This window comes from Abramis brama, assembly GCF_963993115.1.
Source record: "Abramis brama genome assembly, chromosome: 14".
Classification (NCBI taxonomy): domain Eukaryota; kingdom Metazoa; phylum Chordata; class Actinopteri; order Cypriniformes; family Leuciscidae; genus Abramis; species Abramis brama.
The window spans coordinates 33562589-33589631 of NC_139976.1; the positions used below are offsets into that span (position 1 = coordinate 33562589).

General features: G+C 37.0%; 1 protein-coding gene across 1 annotated transcript; it reads right to left on the minus strand.

The window, feature by feature from the left end:
* Nucleotides 1-1179: 1179 nt before the first annotated feature.
* On the minus strand, nt 1180-26778 carry plekhm1 (pleckstrin homology domain containing, family M (with RUN domain) member 1). The gene is made up of 12 exons (XM_084135710.1): nt 26584-26778; nt 25105-25193; nt 19297-19541; nt 17119-17751; nt 15382-15886; nt 14897-15065; nt 12192-13103; nt 9532-9677; nt 8093-8286; nt 7925-7988; nt 4640-4797; nt 1180-3120 (listed from the first exon to the last, which is right to left on the minus strand). Exons 2-12 carry the CDS (start codon nt 25156-25158, stop codon nt 3012-3014), a joined length of 3189 nt encoding a protein of 1062 aa, XP_083991836.1. The 5' UTR covers nt 25159-25193; nt 26584-26778; the 3' UTR covers nt 1180-3011.
* Nucleotides 26779-27043: the final 265 nt, after the last annotated feature.

Genomic DNA, 27043 nt, shown 5'->3' on the forward strand with positions numbered 1-27043 from the left:
AGATCGAACAAGAGAGTCAGTAAAATGATCCGAACATTAAAGTTTTATTAAAGTTGGATAAAGCCAGGCACAAAATTCTTGGTTCATTTTGTTGACATATAAGTTTTGTTTTTTACAGAGGGGACTTTGAATATATGCATTTTCACTCTATAAATCAGAAAATACTGTCATATTACCATGTTTATAGGGAAAAAAATGGTATGTAAATCAGGTGAATGATATTTTATCAAACTCTGTAAACTTCAGAATATACCAGTAGATAGGAATAAAACGGAAAAGTTTATTGTATGTAACTGCTGCTAAAGTGGAGATTTCTATAAAAAAAAAAAACAAAAAAAAAAAAACTCGTGGCCTTTAACTTAACAGCCCTCTAGCGATTAAAAAACAAAACTCCATGCATTTTGTGGAAGAACACAAAACAACTGTTTTGGTTGTGCTTCGGCTCTGCGTGACTGTGTGGATGACCCTTCATAATGCTTTATGATGAACTCAGAGAGCTACATGACAATTTATCTGCTCAATAAAATACTTTACTCACCTGTGTAATAAAATAAAAAAAAAGCCTTCTCCGCGATGCTTTTATTTAAAAAATCCATCATCACCCATCTCCGAAAAGCCTTATTAGTCAATGTTAGTTGCTACTAGTCAGTGTTGATACCTGTTTTATTATGAACTCTGTCGCCTTCTCTTTTTGCCAGTAGACTCTCCTCTGTTCGGCGTTTGTTTAAAACGGGTGATTTCCCAGCAGTTTGAGATTTAGCATGCTCCATGTCAACCTTTCTAGCCCTTTGTGACAACTAACCTATGCCACTACCACACCATACAAGCCTCAAAGGAGCCAGAGCAACTTTTCTCTATTTACGGATATGAGACACACACGGGCGAGTGACGTATGAACACAATCTCCCGCGAAAACCATCCCGCACGGTGTAAAATAGGCTTACCAAAGTGAATCAAGGTAAGACAAAACACTTTGGAAAAAGTACTGATCGTGTATTGACTTTGTAATTGAATTGTAATTGAAATCCATGCAGATGTAAACAGAAGAAGTGTAATAAAATAAACACTTAAATATGCATTTTGGATGCTTTCTTTCCTCTAGTCTGAAAAAAGACATGTCATGGAAGCAAAATCGTTCAAAATTGACCAGTGCATAAAAAAGTTTTTCTCTGTAGGATCTAAAGTAAAAATAATTTATTCAAACTGTGATCCAGGTTTAGTTACACAAGTTGGACTTAATTTAAGATTCTAACATGCTTACAAACACATTTTTAGATGGACTTTGTTTGGTATAGACTGGTGTATTGTATACAGATGATGGATGGAAAGAAACAAACACAGACAGAAAAAGAGTGCCAGGAGGTAAGAAAACAAGAAGAACCAGTCAGAGACAAATGCAGCGCGATGTGGTTTGAGGAGGATGACAAGTTAGACAAAAATATGTATCCATCTTTCTATAGCTGATGATTCTAGGGAATGTTGTTTCTTTAAGTTACATTGGCACGAACATACACCTGTAGACAGTATGACATCAGAGAGCAGCTTAAACACACAGGAGCACAGACAACATTTCCAGGAGTTATGTGTACTGTAAATATTGTTGGCTTTTATAAACACTTCAGTTAAAAGTGTCTGCTAAACGACTAAATGCACATTATTATGAGGATGAAAACATTTACTCTGAAAGAATTATTAATAATGAAAGAAAAGGAGTTAACATCAAATTTAAATCAAAACAAAAGCTTCAGTATTCATGACTGTTAAAAGAGTATCTGCCTGCCAATTTTTGCTTAGGTGACACTGCCCCGAGTGGAAAAACAGAAGATAAGAAAGACAAGAACGTCATCTGGGAGTTTTTCCTTTAACAGGTGATGTAATGAACTTGTCATAAACATACCAGGAAAAACAGCATTGTTAAAATAGAAGTACAAAACAAAAAGAACTCAAAAAGAAAAATGTAATCTCTCTCATTCAGTTTCCAATCTAAAACAAGTGCTTATGAAGCAGCGGTCAACCTTCATAGGCAAATCAATTATTAAGAATGGACATTCATTAAACCAAGAATCAAATATATACAAAGAGTTGATCCTTTTTATCATCCACAGAGACTTTCTGATTTTGTGGCACACATTAATAATTCACATTGGCTTATAATAGTTACATTTTTGGAACAATCCATTTTCGTGATAATGAATGCTACAACGAAAGTCGAAAATAAAGGCACAGTATAGTACAAAAATGACCCGTTAAAGGAGGTTGTAAGTGTTAGTACGTTTCATAATTTCATTAATCACCTTCTTTAATAGGTGCGTACAATTCCTGCATATACAAGAATATACTTATTAATGCACACAATGTTTTGTAAACTAGTAATGCTTCATATAAAACTTGGCATGTGTGATGTAAAACAATAGTAAAAAAAAACAAGAAAATATAAAAACAAGAGCTTTAAGATCCTTGGCATTTAATTGTCTTAAGTTTCATAAATATGATTTTATTGGCTGGACTAAATCAATAATGACTACGCAACAAAAAACAAAAACAAAAAAAAGAGAGAGAGAGAGGGAGAACTAAGACATATGATTCCAAACACAAACCTACAGAATAACAAGTGAAGGCCAGAGAAATAGATTAACCATTGAATGTTGGTGTGTTTATAAAGTTAAAAAGCAAAAATCATGGCTTTAATAACAGTTTTTCCACCATTGTTTGTTTGGCATTGTTGACATCTCAGGAATTAACATACATGGGTGTTCTAATGTGAGTAAATATGTACATATGTATGTGTAAATAAGTGCACTTAAGGCGAGTTTCTGATGAGTCCAATAAACTCTTAGTGTGAAATACAGATCAAGCGCTTCCAGTTGGTCAGCTAACTGAGAAAAATAAGATAACTTTACAATAATATGGTACTAACCCTGGATTTTGAGCTCTGTAGATACGACAGCAACAGAGAACTTGGCACATGACCGTTTTCTTAGAAACCTTCATGTTTTTAACAAACAGCTAAATCAGTCCCCAAAGTCCCTCTCCAAATACTTTTGTATTCGAACGCAGCGTGGACAGACCGGACACTTGGCCTTACAGGAGGAATGAAACACCGTCTTGCAGACACTACACCTGAGAGACAGAAAACACACAGTCACACCATCATTCTCATGATGAAAAGTGTCGGCACAGCAATCTAAAAAAAAAAATGGTGTGAAAGTGAAAGCACACACATCTAATTTGAACTTTTACACCATTTTTTTGAGACTGCTGTGCAGACACTTTTGCTCCCTGGTGGAGTCATGTGAATGTTAAAGTGGTGGGAAAAATTCAGTCACAGTCAGAACAGCAGTGTGTGAATGATGTAAAAGTGAAAGTAGATGTGTGGTGTTTTATATTCAGTGTTGCCAGGGCTGTGCTTTTAGCACATTTTGCCTATTTTGAAAATTACAGAGCCCCTAAACAGACCTTTGCAAAAATAAAAAATATACAGACTTTTGCGTGCTGATGAGAAACTTTTCATGCGAGCGGGGCTTTTTTTTTCTGTGTGCCCACGCATTACAATTTCCGTTTTATGTATACTGTCTATAACATATTTCCTTTGAGAGTCACTGGCATTTTACTATGAAGAAAACTAAAGCTATTTGCTCTAAATTTGGCTTTCCATAGGGCAGTATTGTTTACCTCTAATATTACAGCCTTGTGTCCGTTTAAAAAGGCTGATACAGTAAAAAGCGCTTAAAATGTGGCTTTCGTCAGGGCAGTGCGTTATATTTCAAGGCCTTATGTCCACTTTAAAGAATTTAACTCTGTGGCGGCTGAGAAATTTCACAAAATGGGCTCATTGTGCATTGTCATATGCAAAGTTTAATGGTTCATGAAAAAACATTGGTACAGTAAAAAATTATACAAACTTGGATTTCGGCAGTATATTTATATTGTCACAAATGAAAATGATTTGAACAGTAAAATGTACTAAAATTTCATATTTCAAAAGATCGAACCCCCTTTATTAAACCACTTCACCCTGTTCTGTACACGGTCATTTATAGGAGTGAGAGCCACATTCTACAACCAAATTAACTCTACATTAATTCTACAGTGTGTACGGATCCGAACTGACCAATTAGTTGTTAATGACGTATAAAAACGCACATCAGAGATTTGTCTTTCTTCTGTACGTGTGTGATGCAAGAAATCACAGGACAAGAGGTAGCCTACAAGCCTTGACTCATTCGTGTTGCTAGATCTTGCTAGAAATAAAAACTAAACAAGAATAAACCGAAATAAATCCAAATGCTTTAAGCTGAAAATAAGACTAAAATATCGCGACCTACAACTGCCCACTTTAATAACTACTTGATCGCTATATGAGTGAAGCTTAAACAACAAGCCCCAAAACGCTTATAATAAGTGGACATGGCAACACTACAAGAATACTGCAACCGTCACATTTTCTCCTGAAACTTTATTGTATACACGTGGCCATAAACTAGTCTAGCTAAAATCATCTAAATAAAAACTGATTGGACGTAGACAAGAATTAGGCTAGTTTTCATTTTTGTTGAGTTGGTAGGGATGGACATTTTTCTGGGACCTGGCAACCCTGTTTATATATATTTTAGGTATAATGTGTGTTATATGACAATACCTGGAGGTGCTGTCAAACTGAAAAGGGAAGATGATGTTGTCAGAGTTGCAGATCTGACATATAAAGCCCCTCTGGGTGCAAAGGTCACAGTTGTGCACGTGCTTGGACCCAAACTCAATCAGAGACTGCAGGTAAGATTCATAGTGTCCGTCTGCTATCTGTGTGCAAGAAAACACAAGTCTGATCATGTAAAGTAAAGTGTGCAATATTGACAAAAAAAATAAATAATAATAATAATAATAATAATAATTATTATTTATATATATATATATATATATATATATATATATATATATATATATATATATATATATATATATATATATATATATATAATAATAATAATAATAATAATAATAATATTATATATATATATATATATATATATATATATATATATATATATATATATATATATATACCTCAGTATTTTCTGGAATTTTGTTGATGATAATAAAATATTTTGCTGGTACCGTGGCTGGTTTAAGCCTGTTGTGGACAGCTGACTCCCGAAACTTTTCATATTCTGTGCTATGAGGCAATATCTGCCCCCTAAAACTAATTAAAAATGTATTTAAATGATATATGAAACTGAAACCTGAATCAGAGTTAATCATTCAAATGATTCATCAAACGGCTGATTCATTAAACTGATTTGTTAAAAAACACAGATTCATTCAGTAATGAACAGAGGTGGACAGTAACAAAGTACATTTGCTTGAGTACTGTACTTAAGTACACTTTTTGAGTATCTGTACTTTACTGGAGTATACATTTTTCTGGAAACTATTTACTTTAACTTCACTGCATTTGAAAGACAAATATTGTACTTTTTACTCCACTACATTTCTGTCAAGGTCCTTGAGTAGAAAGTAGTAACGTCGGTCAGGGGATGATTTTGGTTGCAGGGGTTGCATTTTGGTTGGAAGGGAAAGTTGGGTTGACGTCAGAACCTGGTGTCAGATTGACGTCAACATCCAACGTTGGACAGACGTTGGATTTTGGTTGTAAATGAAAGTCGGGTTGACGTCAGAACCCGACTGATGTTGGTTTCTGACATCAACCAGATTTTCAATTTCAACCACAATACAACGTCTGTCCAACGTTGGAGATTAACGTCAATCTGACGTTGGATTCTGACATCAATCTGATTTTCATTTTCAACATTGGGTTTGGTCTTCTAAATGCGAATTTTGTCATTGTTTTGGAGCACACTAGCTTATAGATAACAGTAAGGCGAACATATTCATACTAAAAGCCAAAAAACTTTATAGGGCACTATTTGAGGGAACAGCCATTTGGGTGTCTGAAACCATTGTGGACGTTATTGAGTGCACTTATTCAATCTCACAATCAATCCCACTACTGGAACTGTGTTCTAGAAATAAATTTGATATTGATATGAGGGTAGGTAGGCAGGTATAGATTCAAAGGCATGAGGTACAGTAAGTATTACATACAACAATGCAACGACAATGCAACAATAATAAAACAATGCATTGACATTTACTTTTTACTTTTGATACTTGAGTACTTTTAAAAACTAGTACTTCTGTACTTTTACTTAAGTAAAAATCGGTCTTTACAACTTTTACTTGTAACAGAGTAATATTTGACAAGTAGTATCTGTACTTTCACTCAAGTAAGGAAGTTGTGTACTTTGTCCACCTCTGGTAATGAAGCGCCGCTATGTGTTGCTCAGACACGAACAACAGATCTTTTCAGAGGTTTCATCTGGAAATTTTTGTTGACAAAACAGCAGATACAGAAAATGACTATTTGGTCTCAAAATATAATTCAAAATGTTAGCATATTGTTTATTGAACTGTTCTATAAAATCAATATGACATGCTGATATTCAGGAGAAACAGCACTCACGATTTCGTGAAATGGCTGAACTGTGTAATTTGATATAAATATAAGACAGGAAACTCATTTGGTTTTTCCAGACCTCAATAACAGCTATATTTCCATCAAAAGTTGCGAATTTAACTTATGCGCAAAATTGTTTTTTTAAAAAAAAGTAAAAATCACTTACTGAGAAAATGGCACAAATGGCACAAGTCTCTGCAATCGGGAAAGCCACTGTGGCATCATAAATGACACAGACGAAACGCAAATAATGCTGTCAAGTTATCTTGCGTTCATATGCATGGTGTTTGGGAACACAATTGTGCGAGACAGTTCTGGGAGGTAAATATAGTCAACCATTTTGATGACAGACTTTGGCTCAGACATTTTAGAATGACCAAACCAACATTTGAGATGCTGTGTGATGCGATTGGTCCGCTAGTTAGTCCAGTTATCCAATCACATCCTCTGTTAACGCAAAGTCACGTGAGTGTTTTGTTGCACATCGAGGGATGTATTCGGTAAATGTGTTTCCATTGTAGTTTATGTGCACGTCTTTTTATCGTAGAAAAACATTATCCACCTCAATTGAGCCCATACGTTTTTTATGCAAATGTTTTCATTTATACGCATCTTGATGAAGCTGGGTCAAGATGCGTATAAATTTCCAGCATGTTTTTATGAGATATCCCAAAATTCGCATAAAAATAGGTGGATGGAAACCTAGCTAAAGTCAGTTTGCACATCATTTATAGGTAATTATAATATTATCATAGATCATACCTATCGCACACCCTTAGTTAAAATTATAAACAACAAGAAAAAGATTCCATGAAATATGCGGTTAAAAAACTGGCAAGTGAAACTTACCATGAAAAATAAGGTTTTAACATTTTAGGTTTTACAGATTTAGCTTAAATTTACAGTAAAAAATGCATTTCATTAACTGATATGTTAACATACCAACCTATACTAATATCTGTACTAATATTTGTACCTTTGTAATACACTGACAACCACCAAAAACAGGTGGCGGTGAGAAAGTCACATGATAATCACAAGCAGCTTTTCCACAAGCTGAGAAGGTAAATACTAATATATAAAAGCTGTGTCATTAACACAAACACTAAACACCATCATGGTAACACACATGACACTAAAGTAATGCAATAAACATTCATTTAACAACATTAGATCCCTAATGTACATAACTGATAAGAAAAAACGAAGTAGTCCATTTAAATTTTTTCACTTAATTGTAAATTATACCACTTGTTCTTTTTTACTTCCAAAAACTGCAAATTTAACAATATTTTAAATGTAAGGTTAGATCTATTACAGTTATTCACCGTATATGGTAAGGAAACTTACTGTTTACCAATTTACATGTCTTTTACTGTTAAAATCATGATAATTTTTTTACAGAATAAATACCTGCTGCAAGTCCAATACACTGTATACATCACTGTTATCCAATAAATAAGTCCTCTGCTGGAGTCTGGAAATAAAAAAAAACTTGTTACGGATCTGTTGCAAACATCTATTAAAGTTGTAATGGTGTGCAAATGATAAACATGCATCTAAGAGCACACACAAACACACCTCGGCTGGACTTGTTTGCTGATCCCGCTGCGGCAGATCAGGATGTAGTCTCCGAGGAAACGAAGTTTCTGCCTCAGGGTTTGCACTTTAGCCACGGTGTCAGTGTGATCAAACAGGTCAGGATTCAAAACATCAAGGTTCAGAAGCGGCTCGTGCTCTATTTGAGTCAGCAACTTAAAGGCTTGTCTTGAAACCTGAACATACAGACATGCACAGTCACACACAGCTGAAGGACATAGAGACTGTAACAAATAAGCACAAGAGAGAGAAGCCGCTTCTCCTGATCTCATGAAATCTGATATGTTATATGTTATAAGAAGCTGAAGAATAATAATGTCTTTGAATCAAATCACAATTATTGGCGTACACTGTACACGCCACCGTTCAAAAGTTTGGGTTCAGTACAATTTAAAATAACTTTTTTCTATCTGAATAAGTTGAATTTTTTTACTTAATCCTGTGATGCAAAGCTGAATTTTTCACATCATTACTCCAGTCTTCAGTGTCACATGATCCTTCAGAAATCATTCTAACATGATGATTTGCTGCTCAGGTAACATTTCTTCTTCGTATTATTATTATTATCAATGTTGAAAATTGTTTGAAAATATCAAAAAAAAAAAATTCTGCTAACATTTTGGTGGAAACAGTGATACTTATTTTTCAGGATTCTTTTATGAATAGAAAGTTCAAAAACAGCATTTATTTGAAATAGAAATATTTTATAACATCATAAATGTCTTTACTGTCACTTTTGTTCAATTTAATGCATCCTTGATGAATAAAAGTAATAATTAAAAAATCTTACTGACCCCAAACTTATGAACAGGTGTGTATAAATCACATCAGCATATCATGGTGACACTTTACAATAAGGTTTATATACAATAACTATATTACTTAACATGAACTATCAGTGAAAATACTTCTAAAGCTTTTATTAATTTTCGCTGATGTTGATTTCAGCATTTACTAATACATTATTAAAAATCAAAAATGTTACTATCATTTAATGGACCTGAGCTGAATAAACAATGAACAGTTGTATTTTTATTAATTAACGTTGACAAAGACTAAGCAATACTGTAACAAATGTATTACTCATTGTTAGTTAATGTTAGTTAATACATTAACTAATGTTAATGAATGGAACCTTATTGTAAAGCGTTACCCGTTTCTTGTGAATTTTATCAAATGAAAGCCTTGAAGCTTAAAAAAAAGAAGGAAAAATACTTGATTGATTATTAATTTAATAGCTGTAAAAATATGACAATACAAATTTGAAGAACTACAGGAAGAACTACAATGAAGAAAAATGGGAAGTGAATGTTAATAAAAATATTTATTCATTTTATTGATATTTTAAAAGCAAAAAAATTCATAAAGAAATATATATTTTTTAAAATAATAATAATTGAAATGAAGTAGTTCGTGCTCACCAGGCGTGTTGTTAGGTCCCAGTTGTGCACCATGCGGGAGGGGATGATGGTTGTGTCTCCTTGGTGACAGGAATCACAGTAATACTGGCCTGAGAACTCACAGAGTCTGGCTCTCCCGAAAGACACGCCGATCTGCCGAGGGCAACCTGGGTACACGTTTACAAGAGCTTTTACTTAGTGCCAGAGAGCACAGGCACAGTGAAAAACACTTCAAGATCGACATTTCCTCAGTCTCACAAAGGAAAGAAACACGTGGCTGACGGCTCGCATGTGCACAGCTCTAATGTAATATTTGCATTCTTGTTGGTTTCATACATTTCTGTCAAATGTATAGAAAAATGTCACGTGGTGTAACCAAGTAAAAATAGAAATGTAAAATGAAATGTAAAAACCTGAAGTAACCTTGCCATATCATAAAAGATTTAAATATCGGATATACAGTGAGGAAAATAAGTATTTGAACACCCTGCTATTTTGCAAGTTCTCCCACTTAGAAATCATGGAGGGGTCTGAAATTGTCATCGTAGGTGCATGTCCACTGTGAGAGACATAATCTAAAAAAAAAAATCCAGAAATCACAATGTATGATTTTTTAACTATTTATTTGTATGATACAGCTGCAAATAAGTATTTGAACACCTGAGAAAATCAATGTTAATATTTGGTACAGTAGCCTTTGTTTGCAATTACAGAGGTCAAACGTTTCCTGTAGTTTTTCACCAGGTTTGCACACACTGCAGGAGGGATTTTGGCCCACTCCTCCACACAGATCTTCTCTAGATCAGTCAGGTTTCTGGGCTGTCGCTGAGAAATACGGAGTTTGAGCTCCCTCCAAAGATTCTCTATTGGGTTTAGGTCTGGAGACTGGCTAGGCCACGCCAGAACCTTGATATGCTTCTTACAGAGCCACTCCTTGGTTATCCTGGCTGTGTGCTTCGGGTCATTGTCATGTTGGAAGACCCAGCCTCGACCCATCTTCAATGCTCTAACTGAGGGAAGGAGGTTGTTCCCCAAAATCTCGCAATACATGGCCCCGGTCATCCTCTCCTTAATACAGTGCAGTCGCCCTGTCCCATGTGCAGAAAAACACCCCCAAAGCATGATGCTACCACCCCCATGCTTCACAGTAGGGATGGTGTTCTTGGGATGGTACTCATCATTCTTCTTCCTCCAAACACGTTTAGTGGAATTATGACCAAAAAGTTCTATTTTGGTCTCATCTGACCACATGACTTTCTCCCATGACTCCTCTGGATCATCCAAATGGTCATTGGCAAACTTAAGACGGGCCTTGACATGTGCTGGTTTAAGCAGGGGAACCTTCCGTGCCATGCATGATTTCAAACCATGACGTCTTAGTGTATTACCAACAGTAACCTTGGAAACGGTGGTCCCAGCTCTTTTCAGGTCATTGACCAGCTCCTCCCGTGTAGTTCTGGGCTGATTTCTCACCTTTCTTAGGATCATTGAGACCCCACGAGGTGAGATCTTGCATGGAGCCCCAGTCCGAGGGAGATTGACAGTCATGTTTAGCTTCTTCCATTTTCTAATGATTGCTCCAACAGTGGACCTTTTTTCACCAAGCTGCTTGGCAATTTCCCCGTAGCCCTTTCCAGCCTTGTGGAGGTGTACAATTTTGTCTCTAGTGTCTTTGGACAGCTCTTTGGTCTTGGCCATGTTAGTAGTTGGATTCTTACTGATTGTATGGGGTGGACAGGTGTCTTTATGCAGCTAACGACCTCAAACAGGTGCATCTAATTTAGGATAATAAATGGAGTGGAGGTGGACATTTTAAAGGCAGACTAACAGGTCTTTGAGGGTCAGAATTCTAGCTGATAGACAGGTGTTCAAATACTTATTTGCAGCTGTATCATACAAATAAATAGTTAAAAAATTAATTTTAATTTTTAGATTATGTCTCTCACAGTGGACATGCACCTACGATGACAATTTCAGACCCCTCCATGATTTCCAAGTGGGAGAACTTGCAAAATAGCAGGGTGTTCAAATACTTATTTTCCTCACTGTATACACCATGGGTAAGATTTAAAAAATTCTAATATTTTTATTCAGCAAGGACACATTAAATTGATCAAAAGTAACAGTTAAGACATTTATAATGTCACCAATGATTTTTATTTGAAATAAATGCTGTTCTTTTAAACTTTCTATTCATCAAATTATCCAGAATATTTTTAATCCTGATTTCAACATTAATAATAATAAGAAATGTTTCTTATTAATGCAGCCTTGGAATTATAAGTGCATGTCATGAAATAAATGCAGCCTTGGAAAGCATAAGACGTCTTTCAAAAAATCTTACCGACCCCATGATCTAAAAATTACAGTTACTAGAGTTTACATGGGTCGTCTTTGTGGTATCATTTCCTGTTTACTGGTTTTCTTGTCACATGACAACAAAGTGGCTTCCTGCATGTTACACCAACTTGATTTGATAAATATTTTCTTCAAATATGATAACTACTTTGATGCTTTTATCTTCAGGAAATAATAATAATATAATAAACAAAATAATTATACCTTTATTATATTTAATAAAGCCAAACAGTTAAAGTCATTGTCTGTATGAATTTCATTTGATTATAATTCTAAATAATTTACAGGTAAAAAAGAAAAGTCATCATGCCATCCTCTCATACCTGCACATTTGTAATTTTGCGCGTCTAGTCCTCTTTCCTTAGGGACCTCAGACAAGTGCGACAGCAACTCCCCATCTCCCTTCAGTCTGTGTTGAACCAGTTTGTGGACGCCGCCGGGCGACGAGACGCCCTGAAGCGCTCCATCATCCTCCGTCTCCAGATACGAGTCGAGTGCTCCTCTGATCAGACTCCTCCATCCTCGGGCTTCCTCGCCGCTCTCTGCCCTCAGCGTCAGTGTGTCCCGCGCAGTCAGAACCTTAAAAAACGCAGGACTACCTAGAGAAACATCTGGAACCACATCCCTGATGTTACTAATGGGGTGTGAGAAAAGGGGTGTCTTGGAGTCATCTTGGACCAGGAAACCTTTGAGGGTCTCCAGGGAGAGTGAGAGCACAAGAGACCGCCAACCCTTCTCCTCCAAGTTCTGATAGACCACCGCTTCCTTTATGGCATCTAGTTCTGGGTCCTTATGACGGGTCCAATCTAACTGAGGGGGATCTGGAAGTTCTGAGACGATGTGTTCGGGGCTCGAGGGTGCCGGCGAGGGGATCTCCTGATCACTGGACGTATGCAGCACCTCCCACTGTTCGTCTTTCATCATGGGACGGAGTTTGCTGATGGCCTCCATGATGCGATCGACCCAGTCCTCAGCCTCCCCATGAGACGGTGCCCGCAGGTAGATTCTTTTGCTCAGGAAGGACAGCCGAAAACGGCCCTCGGAGCCGGAGGACAGGCGGACATCTTCGCAGCGCAGCAGGGACAGGTTTTCATAGCAGATGCGCTCCTCTGCATTGACGTACAGCCGTAACTCAAACGGAGAGAGCTCGCAGTAGTAATCCCACCACATGCCCACCGCACTGCGGCGCTCCAGCTGACCCAGCTTCAGCAAACCCCTGAACGGGTTAGGAAGACCTGAGAGAGACACACAGATGATCTTATACACACATCCACGATTTCTACTTTTTATTGAACATCTGTCTTTTTCATCGTATTGCTGTTTTCAAGGTTGAATGTAACGTTTTTAAATATATATTGCAGTGGTATATTTGCACTATATATATATATATATATAAATAAATGATAAATAGATTCTGATATGATAGGTAATATTCGAAAAAGCTATCATAGGGGCGCTTTAACATGTATTTTGTTGCCTTCCTTTTTTTAAAACAAGGGACAAGTCAAAATGATGTCTTAAATGCCATGGCATGTCAATAGATATTAGGTTGTATTGAACCCATTCTCTTAATAAGTGAGAAGCCATGAAAAGGCAATGCAAACAGTAAATATGACAGATATGTGAGGGTATTTTAGACAGAGATGGTAAAGCTGTCATTTTATAAACATTTGCAGTCTACAGGCTTCTAACTTGAAAAATGGCAGATGATTTGCATTCAAAGCAACCCAGGGTATACTTTTTACTAGTGCAACCTTCAGGATCGCCTGGAGCTTTCCTCGTACATTTCCCTGGTTTAAACCCCAATCATACCTGGAGTCAGACCTCAAACCTAAAGTTCAGTGCATGAACCAACACAAAGCATTTCAACTACTGGAAACTTTTTTTATACCAATATAAATTCAATCTAGCACTAATCTAGAAACCAAGCAAAGGAAAGTGTAAATACACTACCAGTCAAAAGTTTTAGATCGGTAAGATTTTTTATGTTTTTAAAAGAAGTCTGTTATGCTCACCAAGGCTGCATTTATTTGATTAAAAATACAAAAAAAAACTGTAATATTGTGTAATTTTATTACAGCTGTTTTCTATGTGAATATAGTAAAGTGTAATTTATTCCTGTGATCAAAGCTGAATTTTCAGCATCATTACTCCAGTCTTCAGTGTCACATGATCCTTCAAAAATCATTCTAATATGATGATTTGATGCTCAAGAAACATTTCTCATTATTATCAATGTTGAAAACAGTTATTTGCATTTTTATTTCAGGATTCTTTGATGAATAGAAAGTTCAAAAGAACAGCATTTATCTGAAATAGAAAGCTTTTGTAACATTAACACTACCGTTCAAAAGTTTGGGGTCAGTAAGAATTTTTTATTTTACTTTTTGGGGGAAAGAAATGAAAGAAATCAATGCTTTTATTCATCAAGGATGAATTAAATTGATCAAAAGTTACAGTAGAGACATTTATAATGTTACAAAAGATTCAGTTTCAAATAAATGCTGTTCTTTTGAACTTTATATTCATCAAAAAATTGCACACAACTGTTTTCAACATTGTTAACAATAATGAATGTTTTTTGAGCATCAAATCCGCATATTAGAATGATTTCTGAAGGATCATGTGACACTGAAGACTGGAGTAATAATGCTGAAATTTCAGCTTTGATCACAGGAATACATTACATTTAAAAATATATTAAAATAGAAAACAGTTCTTTTAAATTGTAAACTTTTTTTATCAAATAAATGCAGCCTTGGTGAGCAGAAGAGATTTCTTTTAAAAACATTAAAAATCTTACCGATCCAAAACTTTTGACTGGTAGTGTATGTCTGCAAAGTTTTTTACGGTCATTATTCTGCAAGAAGGAAATAGTTCAAGTATAAAGCACAGATAACACATCAGAGGCAACAAAAATAGACAGATGAAATAGCACTTTTTTGCAGCTCCGGGCTTCCAAAAGTCTTCCAGCAGTTACTAATCAAGAAATTGGCATAAGCAAATTCCTGTGTTTTATCCATCTTACCGTTCTGTCTCCGGTGCACTACGCTTGGTGGGGGCTGGAGGGTGTCCGGTTCAGAGGTGGGCGTCACCTCCCCGTTCAATTGCGTGATGTCAATGACGGCATATGCTTCAGAACTGCCCGTTTCTTCTGGCTTGTAAAAGTCATCCTCGGATATCCAAGATGTGGATTTCTGAGAGACAAACAGATTTTAAGAGACCATTTTACATCATCTATTAGCATCCATTCTCAGGGTCAAATAGGGCTAAGTATTGACATGAATATTAATTTCATGAATCAATTCTGATTCACAAGCTTTTGATTTGATTTGATTCCGATTCGATTCGATTCAATATATTTTAGATATACATCAGAGACAGTACAAATCAATTGTTCTTATTTATCAATTAATGCTGTAAATATACAGGATCCCTGTCAGTTGGTATATTAACATTACTATAATATTAAAGGATATTATAGAGAGAATATGATTCTTTGAACACACTCACACAAGAGGAATACAGAGAGTCTGAGGATATTTTCCTGCTGACGGTACTTGCGGAACGTCTGTATGCAGCATTTCGGTATTGTTCTACTGCATTAGGGGCAGCAGAGGTCTCTGGAGGAACAGTGACAGGATCTTTACTGAGGTCAGAGGTCTTCTCAACAGTAGAAACTGAAGGGGACTCAACAGATGAGTCTCTGTTCTGTCTCTTCTGCTCCCTTTCTTGAGTCTCAGTGACTGCATGTTTGACTTTTAGTCTTGTGCTTTTAACTAGAATCTCGGATTCTTCCGTTGTTCCTTCTTTTGTCTCCAGTAACGCTTCAGCTGATATCTTTTCTGAGCTTGCTTTAGATCCCTCTGTGATGTGTGCTTCCGATAGATGTGTGTCCGTGTCCATGTGCGTTGTCCCAGCGTGTTTGGCAGAGTCACTCTGGAGCTGAATATCTGGAGCTGGCACGAACGCATCAAAGTCTTCCTTCTTCAAATCCTGACTAGAGGAGTTGTTCTCTCTACAAAAAAACAAGTATGTTAAATAAGTACTTCAGACAACACAACAACTACTTTCAAATGTGAATTTTTCAAATAATTTTTCTGGCATTTCCTTCAGGAAACTTTATCCTAACAAGAACCTTTGCAACAACTTTCAATACATGGAGGCAAGTTTTCTGAGCTCAGTGTCAGTGAAATGCTGCATGAAGTGACAAAATCCCAGTCAATCATTACAAATGTGATTCTTAATATACAGCTGAGGAAAGGATTTTGGATGGTTATGAAAATAAAAACCAAGCAACTGACAAAATGTCTTATAGCATGACGCTGTTGATGGTTGCAGGTGGTTTGCTGGCCAACTAGTTGACCAACACCTAACGAGTCAATTAGAGAAGGTAACCATTTAGTTTTTAAAAGGAATGTAGCCTATTTAATTAAGCACCTAGGCAGGTTTTGGTATATTGCTAAATATGACCCTGAATCATTTCCATTATATGGCCAAATAGTTGATTGATTATTCAGACCAATTATTATTATTATTATTATTAGAATAATTATTAAGTTACCCAACTTGTTGATTTTGAAAATATGTAGTTCTGTACAACTCTGATTAAAGTCATCATGGAATCAACAATTCTTGTTTGCAGTATTGATTATAAATGATTTATTAAATTTAAATTCATGTGCCTCGTAATCTTTAATCAAAATATCTTCCCCTCCCTCTTGCAGCAACATCACTTCTCTTCTCTGATGATGTGTTTACTGCAGGGGTGCCCAATCCTGCTTCTGGCGATCGACTGTCCTGCACAGTTCATCTCCAACCCTAATCAAACACACCTGAAGCAACCAATTAAGGTCTTCAGAGCACGTCAGGATCACTTGAAAATTAAAGGCAGGTGTGTTTGATTAGGGTTGGAGATGAACTGTGCAGGACAGTCGATCGCCAGGAGCAGGATTGGGCACCCCTGGTTTACTGGCATGAGGGCGGAATAACCTGTCACTCACATGAGAACCACCAATAGCAAACCATAACAATCCAATCAATTCCTCACGGACAAAATCACATCCCACCCATTGTTTTCTTATTCAAGAAGACGTTTCACTCGGATGCACATCAAAACATGGAAAAAAAGACAATCGCAACTTCCATTTCACGCCGACTTTAAAACAAGGTGATTTATCACTTGACACTTTATTGCGCTTGGTTGAGACATGTCACAAGTCTTAACAGAATAGACTAACTTTTACTCACTCTGTGACGGTGTTCTGTTGTGCTTTGTGGCTGATTTCCACGTCACAACTCCAGCGTTCCTTTTCAGGACTCCTGGGCTCCTGACCCTGAAGCAGACTATCAGAGCTCAGGCTGGAGGACAGCTGTGACGATCCTGACGTATTCAGACTGAGGTTTGATGAGGTAAGCGGAGTGTTCGTTTCACAGCCCTCGTTTTGCTCTTTCCTCGACTCCCTCTGAATCGCTTCCTGAGCCCAATCTGAGCTTCCGGACCCTGCAGATGACTGTGAGACTGTATCCCAAGACTCCTTGCGCTTGGGGCCCAGAAGGTGCTCGTCGGCAGGCGTGAGGGGGCAAAGGCCTGCGAGGACCAGTGGTGTGTTGGTCCACTCATTCAGCACAGCTGATTTATAGGAGAGCTGGAAGGTCATCGAGGCCAAACCCTGCAGCAGGGTGAGAAGAACCTCGCGATCCTCCGGGTCCAGCAGAAGAGCCCCGGGCTGGTAGTAGGAGCCCAATCTGGACCCCTCGCGAAGCAGTGAGGTCAGGTAACACTCCAGAAGCCCGTCATTTAGAGCCAGGCGAACCCATGCTCTGCAGCGACCAATGTCTGAGTTTATGAAGTTTAGACGCTCCAGTTCTTGAACTACATCCCTATAGAATCAAAAGAGTTGCATGTGATCACTCAAAGGGTTAGTTCATCCAAAATTGAAAAGTCACGGTAAACGGAAGCTCAAACGTGCTTGCTTGAGGCTCGAGAACCAAAAATGTTTGTTCTTGATCTTCCGTTTACCATGTTTGATGTGCATTGATCAATGTTTATAAATGAATAAAAGCCTAAATTAAACCTGTTATCATTTAAAGCAATTGTGTCTCTTCAGAAGATTTGGATTAAACCGCTAGGTTCATATGGATTACTTTCATGTCTTTATGAACTTTTTAAAGCATTAAAGTTTTGAAATGGATGGACAGAACTCTCTGAGGATTTATCCTGATCTTCTTTTGTGTCCTAAGTTGGGAATGACATAAAGGTGAATACTTGATGAAATTTTCATATACTGTAATGCAATTCTTTTTCTCACAACATTGTGTCAATACTTATTTATTTATGTGCATTCATATATTTATTTTTCCAGTTCAGAAAAGATCATCTAAATAAGTGAAAACATTGACAAATACTGCCATTTCTCTATTTTGTCACTTCTACAAGGCAAAGTGAAATGAACCACACAAGAATTTACATCTTTATGCATGTAAAATTACGCATTGTGATGTGCATCATATTGCGACGTACTGTGATTTCCATACTAGACATTTTGTCAGTACTGTCTTTATCGACTTCCTCCTCCTTCACTCAAGACTCAATACAAAGACTGAAAACTTTCCTACTGTGTTACCTACGAAAGAAACCCTCAAGCATGAGTCAAAGTGCCTCAGAGTACCGAGTGAGTGAGTGTCACTTGACTATTGCCCATAGGCTCTGGAGCCAATTACTAAACCACATGATTCAACTAATCCTACAGGCTTGTCACAATCCTCACAGTCTCTCCCTGACATGCCTATTTCTGTTTCCAAACGGGTGACAGGTTGCTCACTTGGAAAGACTTGGTTAAAATTATTTTGAAGCATGAACCAACATCAATCAACTTGGTCAGTAAAAAAAACAAATGTGTAGGAATGATTTTGAAAAGAGTGGTGTATACTTTAATCCAAGAAGGCTCATTAATAACATTTAGTTCCCTCTAGCATCCAATGCATCCAAAATTCAAGAGACATGCTATCCCTTGAGGCCATGGGAGCCAGTGAGCCTTCAGATAAAAAAAAAAAAGTTTTATGTGGCCTTCGCTAACAGATTTGCTGAAAGAAGGAAATTGGTTGGTGGGTGCACTACCATTTAAAAGTTTGGGGTCATAAGATCTCTTATGTAGGTCCAGTTATGACATTTTGAATTAAACATTACAAGGTCAAAACATGCTATAAAAAGATCTGTGGGGTATTTTGAGCTAAAACTTCACATACACACTCTGGGGACACCAGAGACTTATTTTACATCTTGTGAAAAGAGCATTATAGGAACCCTTTAAAAAGAATTAAACGAATGCACAAATAAATTGTTCACAGTAAGACCTAAAACATGCATTTTAAAAATAGATAGGGTGAATTTCAATTAAAATAAATTTAAATTAACCTATGACCCACCTGTGTGTGACGGTCTTCAACAGGCTCCAGAAGACGGGTTGAGGAAGCGCTCCTCGTGATCCTCCTTTGCGCAAATTACCTCCATCAAATCTGATGAACTTGCTCTTGATTCCATGGATGAAAACCGCCTCCAAAGCACAACACAGCAGGTTCGCCTCCAGGTCCTCGCTGGTGACCGCCGTGTCCGTGGTGATGTAACGCTTCTGCAGGGCTTTTAGCGTCCGTGCGATCTTTTCCTTGATCCACTGAGAACAACAGAAGGGTTAATATCACTCTGTTTAATATTCAGTAAATTAGACTACACTGACATGAACTGAACTTGAATTGAGCTGAACAATGACACTATTGTCTTCTGCAGAGCTGCATATAGCTGAATTGAACTAGTTTCATAATTTATGACCTTTACATAATTATTGAACTGAGATCATTGAGTTGATAATATTGTCACTTTTTAGTTGCATCACTGATTCTGTTATTTTTCAGTTTATTATTTTGAAGCTGTTTTGAAACAATCTGTATAGTATAAGTAAGTGATAATCCATGGCTAGATGTGCATTAAACGATTTTAATGCACGGCGTAGAGGCAAAGAACTACATGACGCAAAGTGGAGTGCATTCATTTGAAAGTGTAAAAGTGACGTGAGGAAATATGGTAATCCATATTCTGAATTTGTCCTCTGCATTTAACCCACACATAACCCAAGTTAGTGCACACACATTAGGAGCAGTGAGTAGTGAACACACACACACCCACAGCCATTTTGCTGTGGCGCCCGGGGAGCAATTGGGGGTTAGGTGCCTTGCTCAATGGCCTCAGTCATTTCCTGCCGGTATTTAGAATCGAACCCTCAACCTTTGTGTTACCAGTCTGACTCTCTAACTATTAGGCCACAACTGCTCCAAATGGTTCAAATGGTTTAATGCACAGCTAGCTGTGGATTATCCCACTAATACCATGGTCATTTGCCAGCACTGAAAACTTAAAGCTAATATTTGACCGGAAGGGTAAAAATGGTTGGTTATTTTCATCAGTTAGATCAAGCATTCTGTCCTATTTAAATCAGACACAGAGAAAAAGTAGTGCCGTAAGATTACATTTATTTGAACTAATTAACTAATAGCATTTATTTGAACTAATAGCATTTATTTGAATTAATTATCGAGAGAGAGAGAAATCGAGAAATCTCAGCGAGAGAGAGAGATGAGAGATGCCTGTGTGAATTACCTGCGTCTGTGCAGCGTCTCTCTCTATTAACAACGAAGCTGTGAGTTTAAATACTTCAAAACCAGCGATTACCCCCTCATTGCTGAGAAATATAATGAAGCGATTCAATAGCGAAGCTATTTTATCAATAGCAGCGTTGATACGTTTCTGTGCTCCTGAATGTTTCTGTGTGTGAGCAGCATGATCTCTGACTCCGAGTGACGAATGAGTGTGTGTGCTTCAATTAAAACAGCGCATTAATATAGAACGATAATTAAAGTAGGGCTATGCAGTTTCGGGAATTTCTTCGCTGTATTCTCGCTTTTTGCTCGCAGGTTTCTCTCTAGAGCTCCCCCTACAGCTTCGGAATAGATATTTGACAACACTGTCGAAAAACTCGTTGGCGACTCTCAGATACCAGAGGCTAGTAGATCAACGACATCAAAGCAGATGGGACATTCTTTAAAACGTCTTCTTCATTCGGGTTCGAACAGCGTGAGGGAGCGCAATAATGTCAGAATTTTAGCAAATTTTTTTTTGCCGTAAAGCAATTCCTTACATCGCGAGACCTGATATCATGCGATACTTGGCATGAAAGTACCCGCCGGCCCAAAGTTGCAAGGGTGGTTTTTCCGCTCACAGGCGCTTGGGGGGTGCGAGACGACCACCATTCAACCCGAAAAAAGTCATATAACTATTCCAATGACTCCGAAGCTGTTCGGTTAAGGTAAAAAAGTTACTTAGTTCACCTTTAAACTGACTTGGAACAACCTGTGCATCAATCGGTTTTAATGCACACCTTCCAGCCAATCAGAATCAAGTATTCAGAAAGACCTTGGTATAAAGCACTATATAAATAAAGGTGACTTGACTCTGTAATGCATCCATTTAGACATCTTTCCTTTGACAAGATGTCAAAACAAAGAAACCATGGAGGAAAATACCAGGAAATGCATGAAAGCAATAGTCTTTTATTTAGTGATCCAGCAAAAACGTCAAAGTCAATAAAGTTTAAGGGTGTGTAATTTGCATTGATTGTAATGCATGGTTGGCTTGAGATCAGGTCACTGAATGATCGTGACATTTAGGTCAGCAGACCGAATCAAGAAAAGCTCTTGCAACAACAAAACAACTGTACACAATGCTTTGCAAGCATTAGGCTGCCTCTTGAGGATCTAAGAGAAGAAGGCAGAACAGAGAAGTCATCGTGTTTTACCATGTGAATGTGAGCAATACCTACAGACAGACTGTCACCTGATGTCAGCTGACTGATTACAAATGCGCCAAAGCGCTGTCAATCAAAGCTGTGGAAATTCAACATGGCAACTTTAAATAAGTCAAATAGCATGAAAACCTCAGTAGTGAAGTTTCTGGGAAGAATGAAGCCAAGGTGACTAGAAAACACTGAGTTTGTGTCAATCATGATAAACGAAAGAGGAAACGGGCACAGATTAGATCTTGCTGCATGTGTATAAACCATAGTATAAACAACAGCAAAAACATCCTTTCTATTTTTAATCTGATCATCTGACCTACCTATTTAAGATGATATGTTAGGTCTGAATGAATCACTTTCTATGTATGTCAACATTAAGATACAAAGACAATTATCATATTCTGTGGTGTTCATGTTAAAAGCTTGCAAAATATTTTAGATCCTTTATACAGTGCCTTGCGAAAGTATTCGGCCCCCTTGAACTTTTCGACCTTTTGCCACATTTCAGGCATCAAACATAAAGATATAAAACTGTAATTTTTTTGTGAAGAATCAACAACAAGTGGGACACAATCATGAAGTGGAACGAAATTTATTGGATATTTCAAACTTTTTTAACAAATAAAAAACTGAAAAATTGGGTGTGCAAAATTATTCAGCCCCTTTAAGTTAATACTTTGTAGCGCCACCTTTTGCTGCGATTACAGCTGTAAGTCGCTTGGGGTATGTCTCTATCAGTTTTGCACATCGAGAGACTGAAATTTTTGCCCATTCCTCCTTGCAAAATAGCTCGAGCTCAGTGAGGTTGGATGGAGAGCGTTTGTGAACAGCAGTTTTCAGTTCTTTCCACAGATTCTCGATTGGATTCAGGTCTGGACTTTGACTTGGACATTCTAACACCTGGATATGTTTATTTGTGAACCATTCCATTGTAGATTTTGCTTTATGTTTTGGATCATTGTCTTGTTGGAAGACAAATCTCCGTCCCAGTCTCAGGTCTTTTGCAGACTCCATCAGGTTTTCTTCCAGAATGGTCCTGTATTTGGCTCCATCCATCTTCCCATCAATTTTAACCATCTTCCCTGTCCCTGCTGAAGAAAAGCAGGCCCAAACCATGATGCTGCCACCACCATGTTTGACAGTGGGGATGGTGTGTTCAGGGTGATGAGCTGTGTTGCTTTTACGCCAAACATAACGTTTTGCATTGTTGCCAAAAAGTTCGATTTTGGTTTCATCTGACCAGAGCACCTTCTTCCACGTTTGGTGTGTCTCCCAGGTGGCTTGTGGCAAACTTTAAACAACACTTTTTATGGATATCTTTAAGAAATGGCTTTCTTCTTGCCACTCTTCCATAAAGGCCAGATTTGTGCAGTATACGACTGATTGTTGTCCTATGGACAGAGTCTCCCACCTCAGCTGTAGATCTCTGCAGTTCATCCAGAGTGATCATGGGCCCCTTGGCTGCATCTCTGATCAGTCTTCTCCTTGTATGAGCTGAAAGTTTAGAGGGACGGCCGGGTCTTGGTAGATTTGCAGTGGTCTGATACTCCTTCCATTTCAATATTATCGCTTGCACAGTGCTCCTTGGGATGTTTAAAGCTTGGGAAATCTTTCTGTATCTGCCTGGTGTGTTCCTTGTTCTTCATGATGCTCTCTGTGCTTTAAACGGACCTCTAAGACTATCACAGAGCAGGTGCATTTATACAGAGACTTGATTACACACAGGTGGATTCTATTTATCATCATTAGTCATTTAGGTCAACATTGGATCATTCAGAGATCCTCACTGAACTTCTGGAGAGAGTTTGCTGCACTGAAAGTAAAGGGGCTAAATAATTTTGCACGCCCAATTTTTCAGTTTTTTATTTGTTAAAAAAGTTTGAAATATCCAATAAATTTCGTTCCACTTCATGATTGTGTCCCACTTGTTGTTGATTCTTCACAAAAAATTACAGTTTTATATCTTTATGTTTGAAGCCTGAAATGTGGCAAAAGGTCGGAAAGTTCAAGGGGGCCGAATACTTTCGCAAGGCACTGTAAGTGTAACATTTTTGGATTTTCAGATTAAATCAATTTTATAAAAATCCTCCTGTTCAGAAGAGGACATTATGCATTTATTTTGATATTGCCTTTTTGTTGTTGTCTATTGGTCTTAAATTACCACTGAATTCATATAGGGTAATTTGGGATGATCATACACACAAAAAAAACTCTTATTAAACTCAAGTATTATTTTAGTTGGAAAGGTAGTCTTAAATGTAAAATATAAAAAATATATTTGAAACAATATAACAACAATACACCATTAGAAAAATGTCAAGAGTTTGAATGGGTAAAGAAGATATGTTTAAAAAGAAATGGGCAAAATTATAGAGTTTCTTGGGAGATTAAATTAAGTTTTGCTTTTACTGAAGTAAATAAGTGATCAATTAGATAAAATAATTTTTATTTGTAAGCCTTAATGTACAATGTTTGGGTAATTGTGTGCTTCAACTTTTTTTATTAGATTCTTTTGCTTTATTTTATTTAAATATATTTTATTCATTTTGAAAGATAAAATTTGTGTGCATGTATGTATATTTTTATATGACGATTAGTCCAAGAACGTATGTATATTGTATGTTTGTATATTTTATGGTTAAGTACAGTATGTATATATATTTTTGTAAATGTTTTGTTGTTTGTTTCATTATCGTAACTTTTGAAAAAAATAAATAGTAAGAATTAAAGAGCTAACGAAACACAGCTACCTGAGTGAATTTATCAGATAGCACAAAATATTAATCTGATTGAATCTGTGCATTAAGTTTTGTGTAAATGGAGCGATTGAATCTGAACAGTTTTGTACACATTTTCCTCGTCTTGCTTTAGTTATTCCTGAAATTTTTTTTTAATATAAAGTGCTACAGAACTGCAGCTAATAGCAAAAGTCTTAAGCAAATAAAGAGGAAATGGCCAGAAAGAAAGCATAAAGCACTTCTCTCACAAGCTTAATACTTGTCTAGTTTCCATTATGTGTGCGGTCTGACATCTACAAGACAACACGCAAACTGTGGCTTCCTATAAACTCCTTTTAACAAACTATTAAAACCGAACGAGAAACAATGTTATAATAGTGCCACAGTGTTAACTTTACATGCAAATCAACCTATGCATGGCTTACTGATAGTTTTCTCTGCATTTAAGCCGTGATAGGAAAATGTTTTAACATTCATCAAACAACACACATCATCATTGATTTAACGCAGGTTTACAAGAACAAATCCTGGTTCCCGCAAATTAAATTTCCTCCAAGAACCTGCTCAACAAAAAGTCAAAACATTCATATCAATGAGCTTGTAATGTCCACAATCCAACTAATCTTCAAAAAGATGAGGAAGTTGCAAACCTGTTTGACATCTTTTGCCTCTGGGCCGCTCTCAGGTGTTTGGGTGGCCAGCATGGCTCCTCTGGCTTCGATTAGTCGAGCTTTACACACTGCAAAAGAGACAAATGACTATAGAGGAGATCAGGAGTGTTGTAACATTTTGTAACACTGCAGCACAGTCATTTTGTAACACTGTAATGCAGTCTCACATTCTCCATTATGTGTTAGCCTCAAACTTAAGTAGTTTCAAAATCTACAACTTATCAGTGTAAATCTGAATCAGAGTAAATTAATAGTAAAAAGAGTGCTGTTGTTGCAACCTACCACACGGGATGTAACACAAATAATGGACGCTGTTTTCTAGGTAACATTTTCATTCAAAACACAAATAACACCAGAAGCAAATACAGAAACACATAAAACGACTCAAACAGTCAGTGTGAGTGTGTGTATGTTGGTCACTCTTTCATTTTGTGCCATCTTTTGTTCTACGCTGGAAAGTGTTACAGCCCTCCGTGTTTCTCAGCCATGATGTTTTTTTAAACATGTACATGAAATACTTTTGTGCCTGTTTTTTTTAAATCAAATTATACATGAGAATTTGCTTATTTAAATGACACTAATTCTGTTCTCTCAGCTCATATATAATGGTGATTTCATCTGTAGATCTTTTCTAGGTTGTTAGACTGATGGTGTTACACTTCCCTACATGTTCATATAATAAAGGACATTATAGGGTAGCTAATAAAAACACAATGAGGAGAAGAAAAGCGTAATTACTGGCAGTCTTTGTTTAGGCAGCGAATAGTGGAACTGATACACACAAGCCTACAAGTTTCCTCTTCAGATAGATTCTTTCACACGTCAATGAAGTACATGCATATGTTAACATGTTCATTTGAACCTGAGTCCAGTAAATGATTGTATGTACATTCAGCAAAACACTTCAACCATATTTCAAAGAAAACAGAAGTAATTATGAAATTACATTTAAAAATGTACTCAAGTCCTACTTAAGTGGGTCAAAAAACTATTTTTTTAAATATAAATTTAAGTTAGAATACATTTAAGTGTCCAAACAAATTACATTCACTTTGCACTTAAGCATATTACTATTATTAACTACATTATTCCAGTGATAAGTACTCTTTTTTCAAAGTAGCCTATATTAAAGTGTACTTCTTTTTGATGTGATTTGCACTAGAGACTCAAGACAACACAAAATTCATGTCAGTTCACTCACTGAATATGAAAGAATAACACGACAAGACACCCAGAAGCATTGTTTACATGGTCAACACAGTAGCATTTCATCTCGAAAAAGTATTTTATTTAATCTCCGTTGGGAATGAACTTAATCATGAGTTCAGAAGCATCCAAACAAACACACGACCATATACAGACTTTCTTATTGCTCACGAATCTGTCATTACACAACAGACAGAAATGCTATCGTTATTGTTATTCCAAATACATATACAGCGAAGCTCGTCCACTCACCATGTTTGTTCTGCGTTTTTCTCTCGCGCTGGCGATTCAACAATGCACGGTCATGGTTGAAGTGTTATCTTTCCTCTTACCGAATCGACATGAGCACGAGTCGTGTGATATCTGTCACTCTCGTTCACTGATCCAGGAAAACAGAAGAGCACAGGCGATGTGATCAGATCAGCTGACGCGAAAGGCAGGATGGGAAATGAACGCAAGGTTCGTCGTGTTCCTGTTGACGACTGGAGCGATTGCGCAACTCGTGCGCAGCATTGAGTGTGTTGAAGACTCCAGCGAGATGATGACCTGTGTCAATACAACAGCATGCTTTTCTAAACACACGGCGAAAGTCAATTATTATTTTCTTAATGCTGGATTTATGGCTGAAGAAAATGAATGAAATATTTCAACCAACAATCAGCATAGTTGAATAAAACAGAAAAGTAATGTAAAGTAGAAAAAAAACAATCGC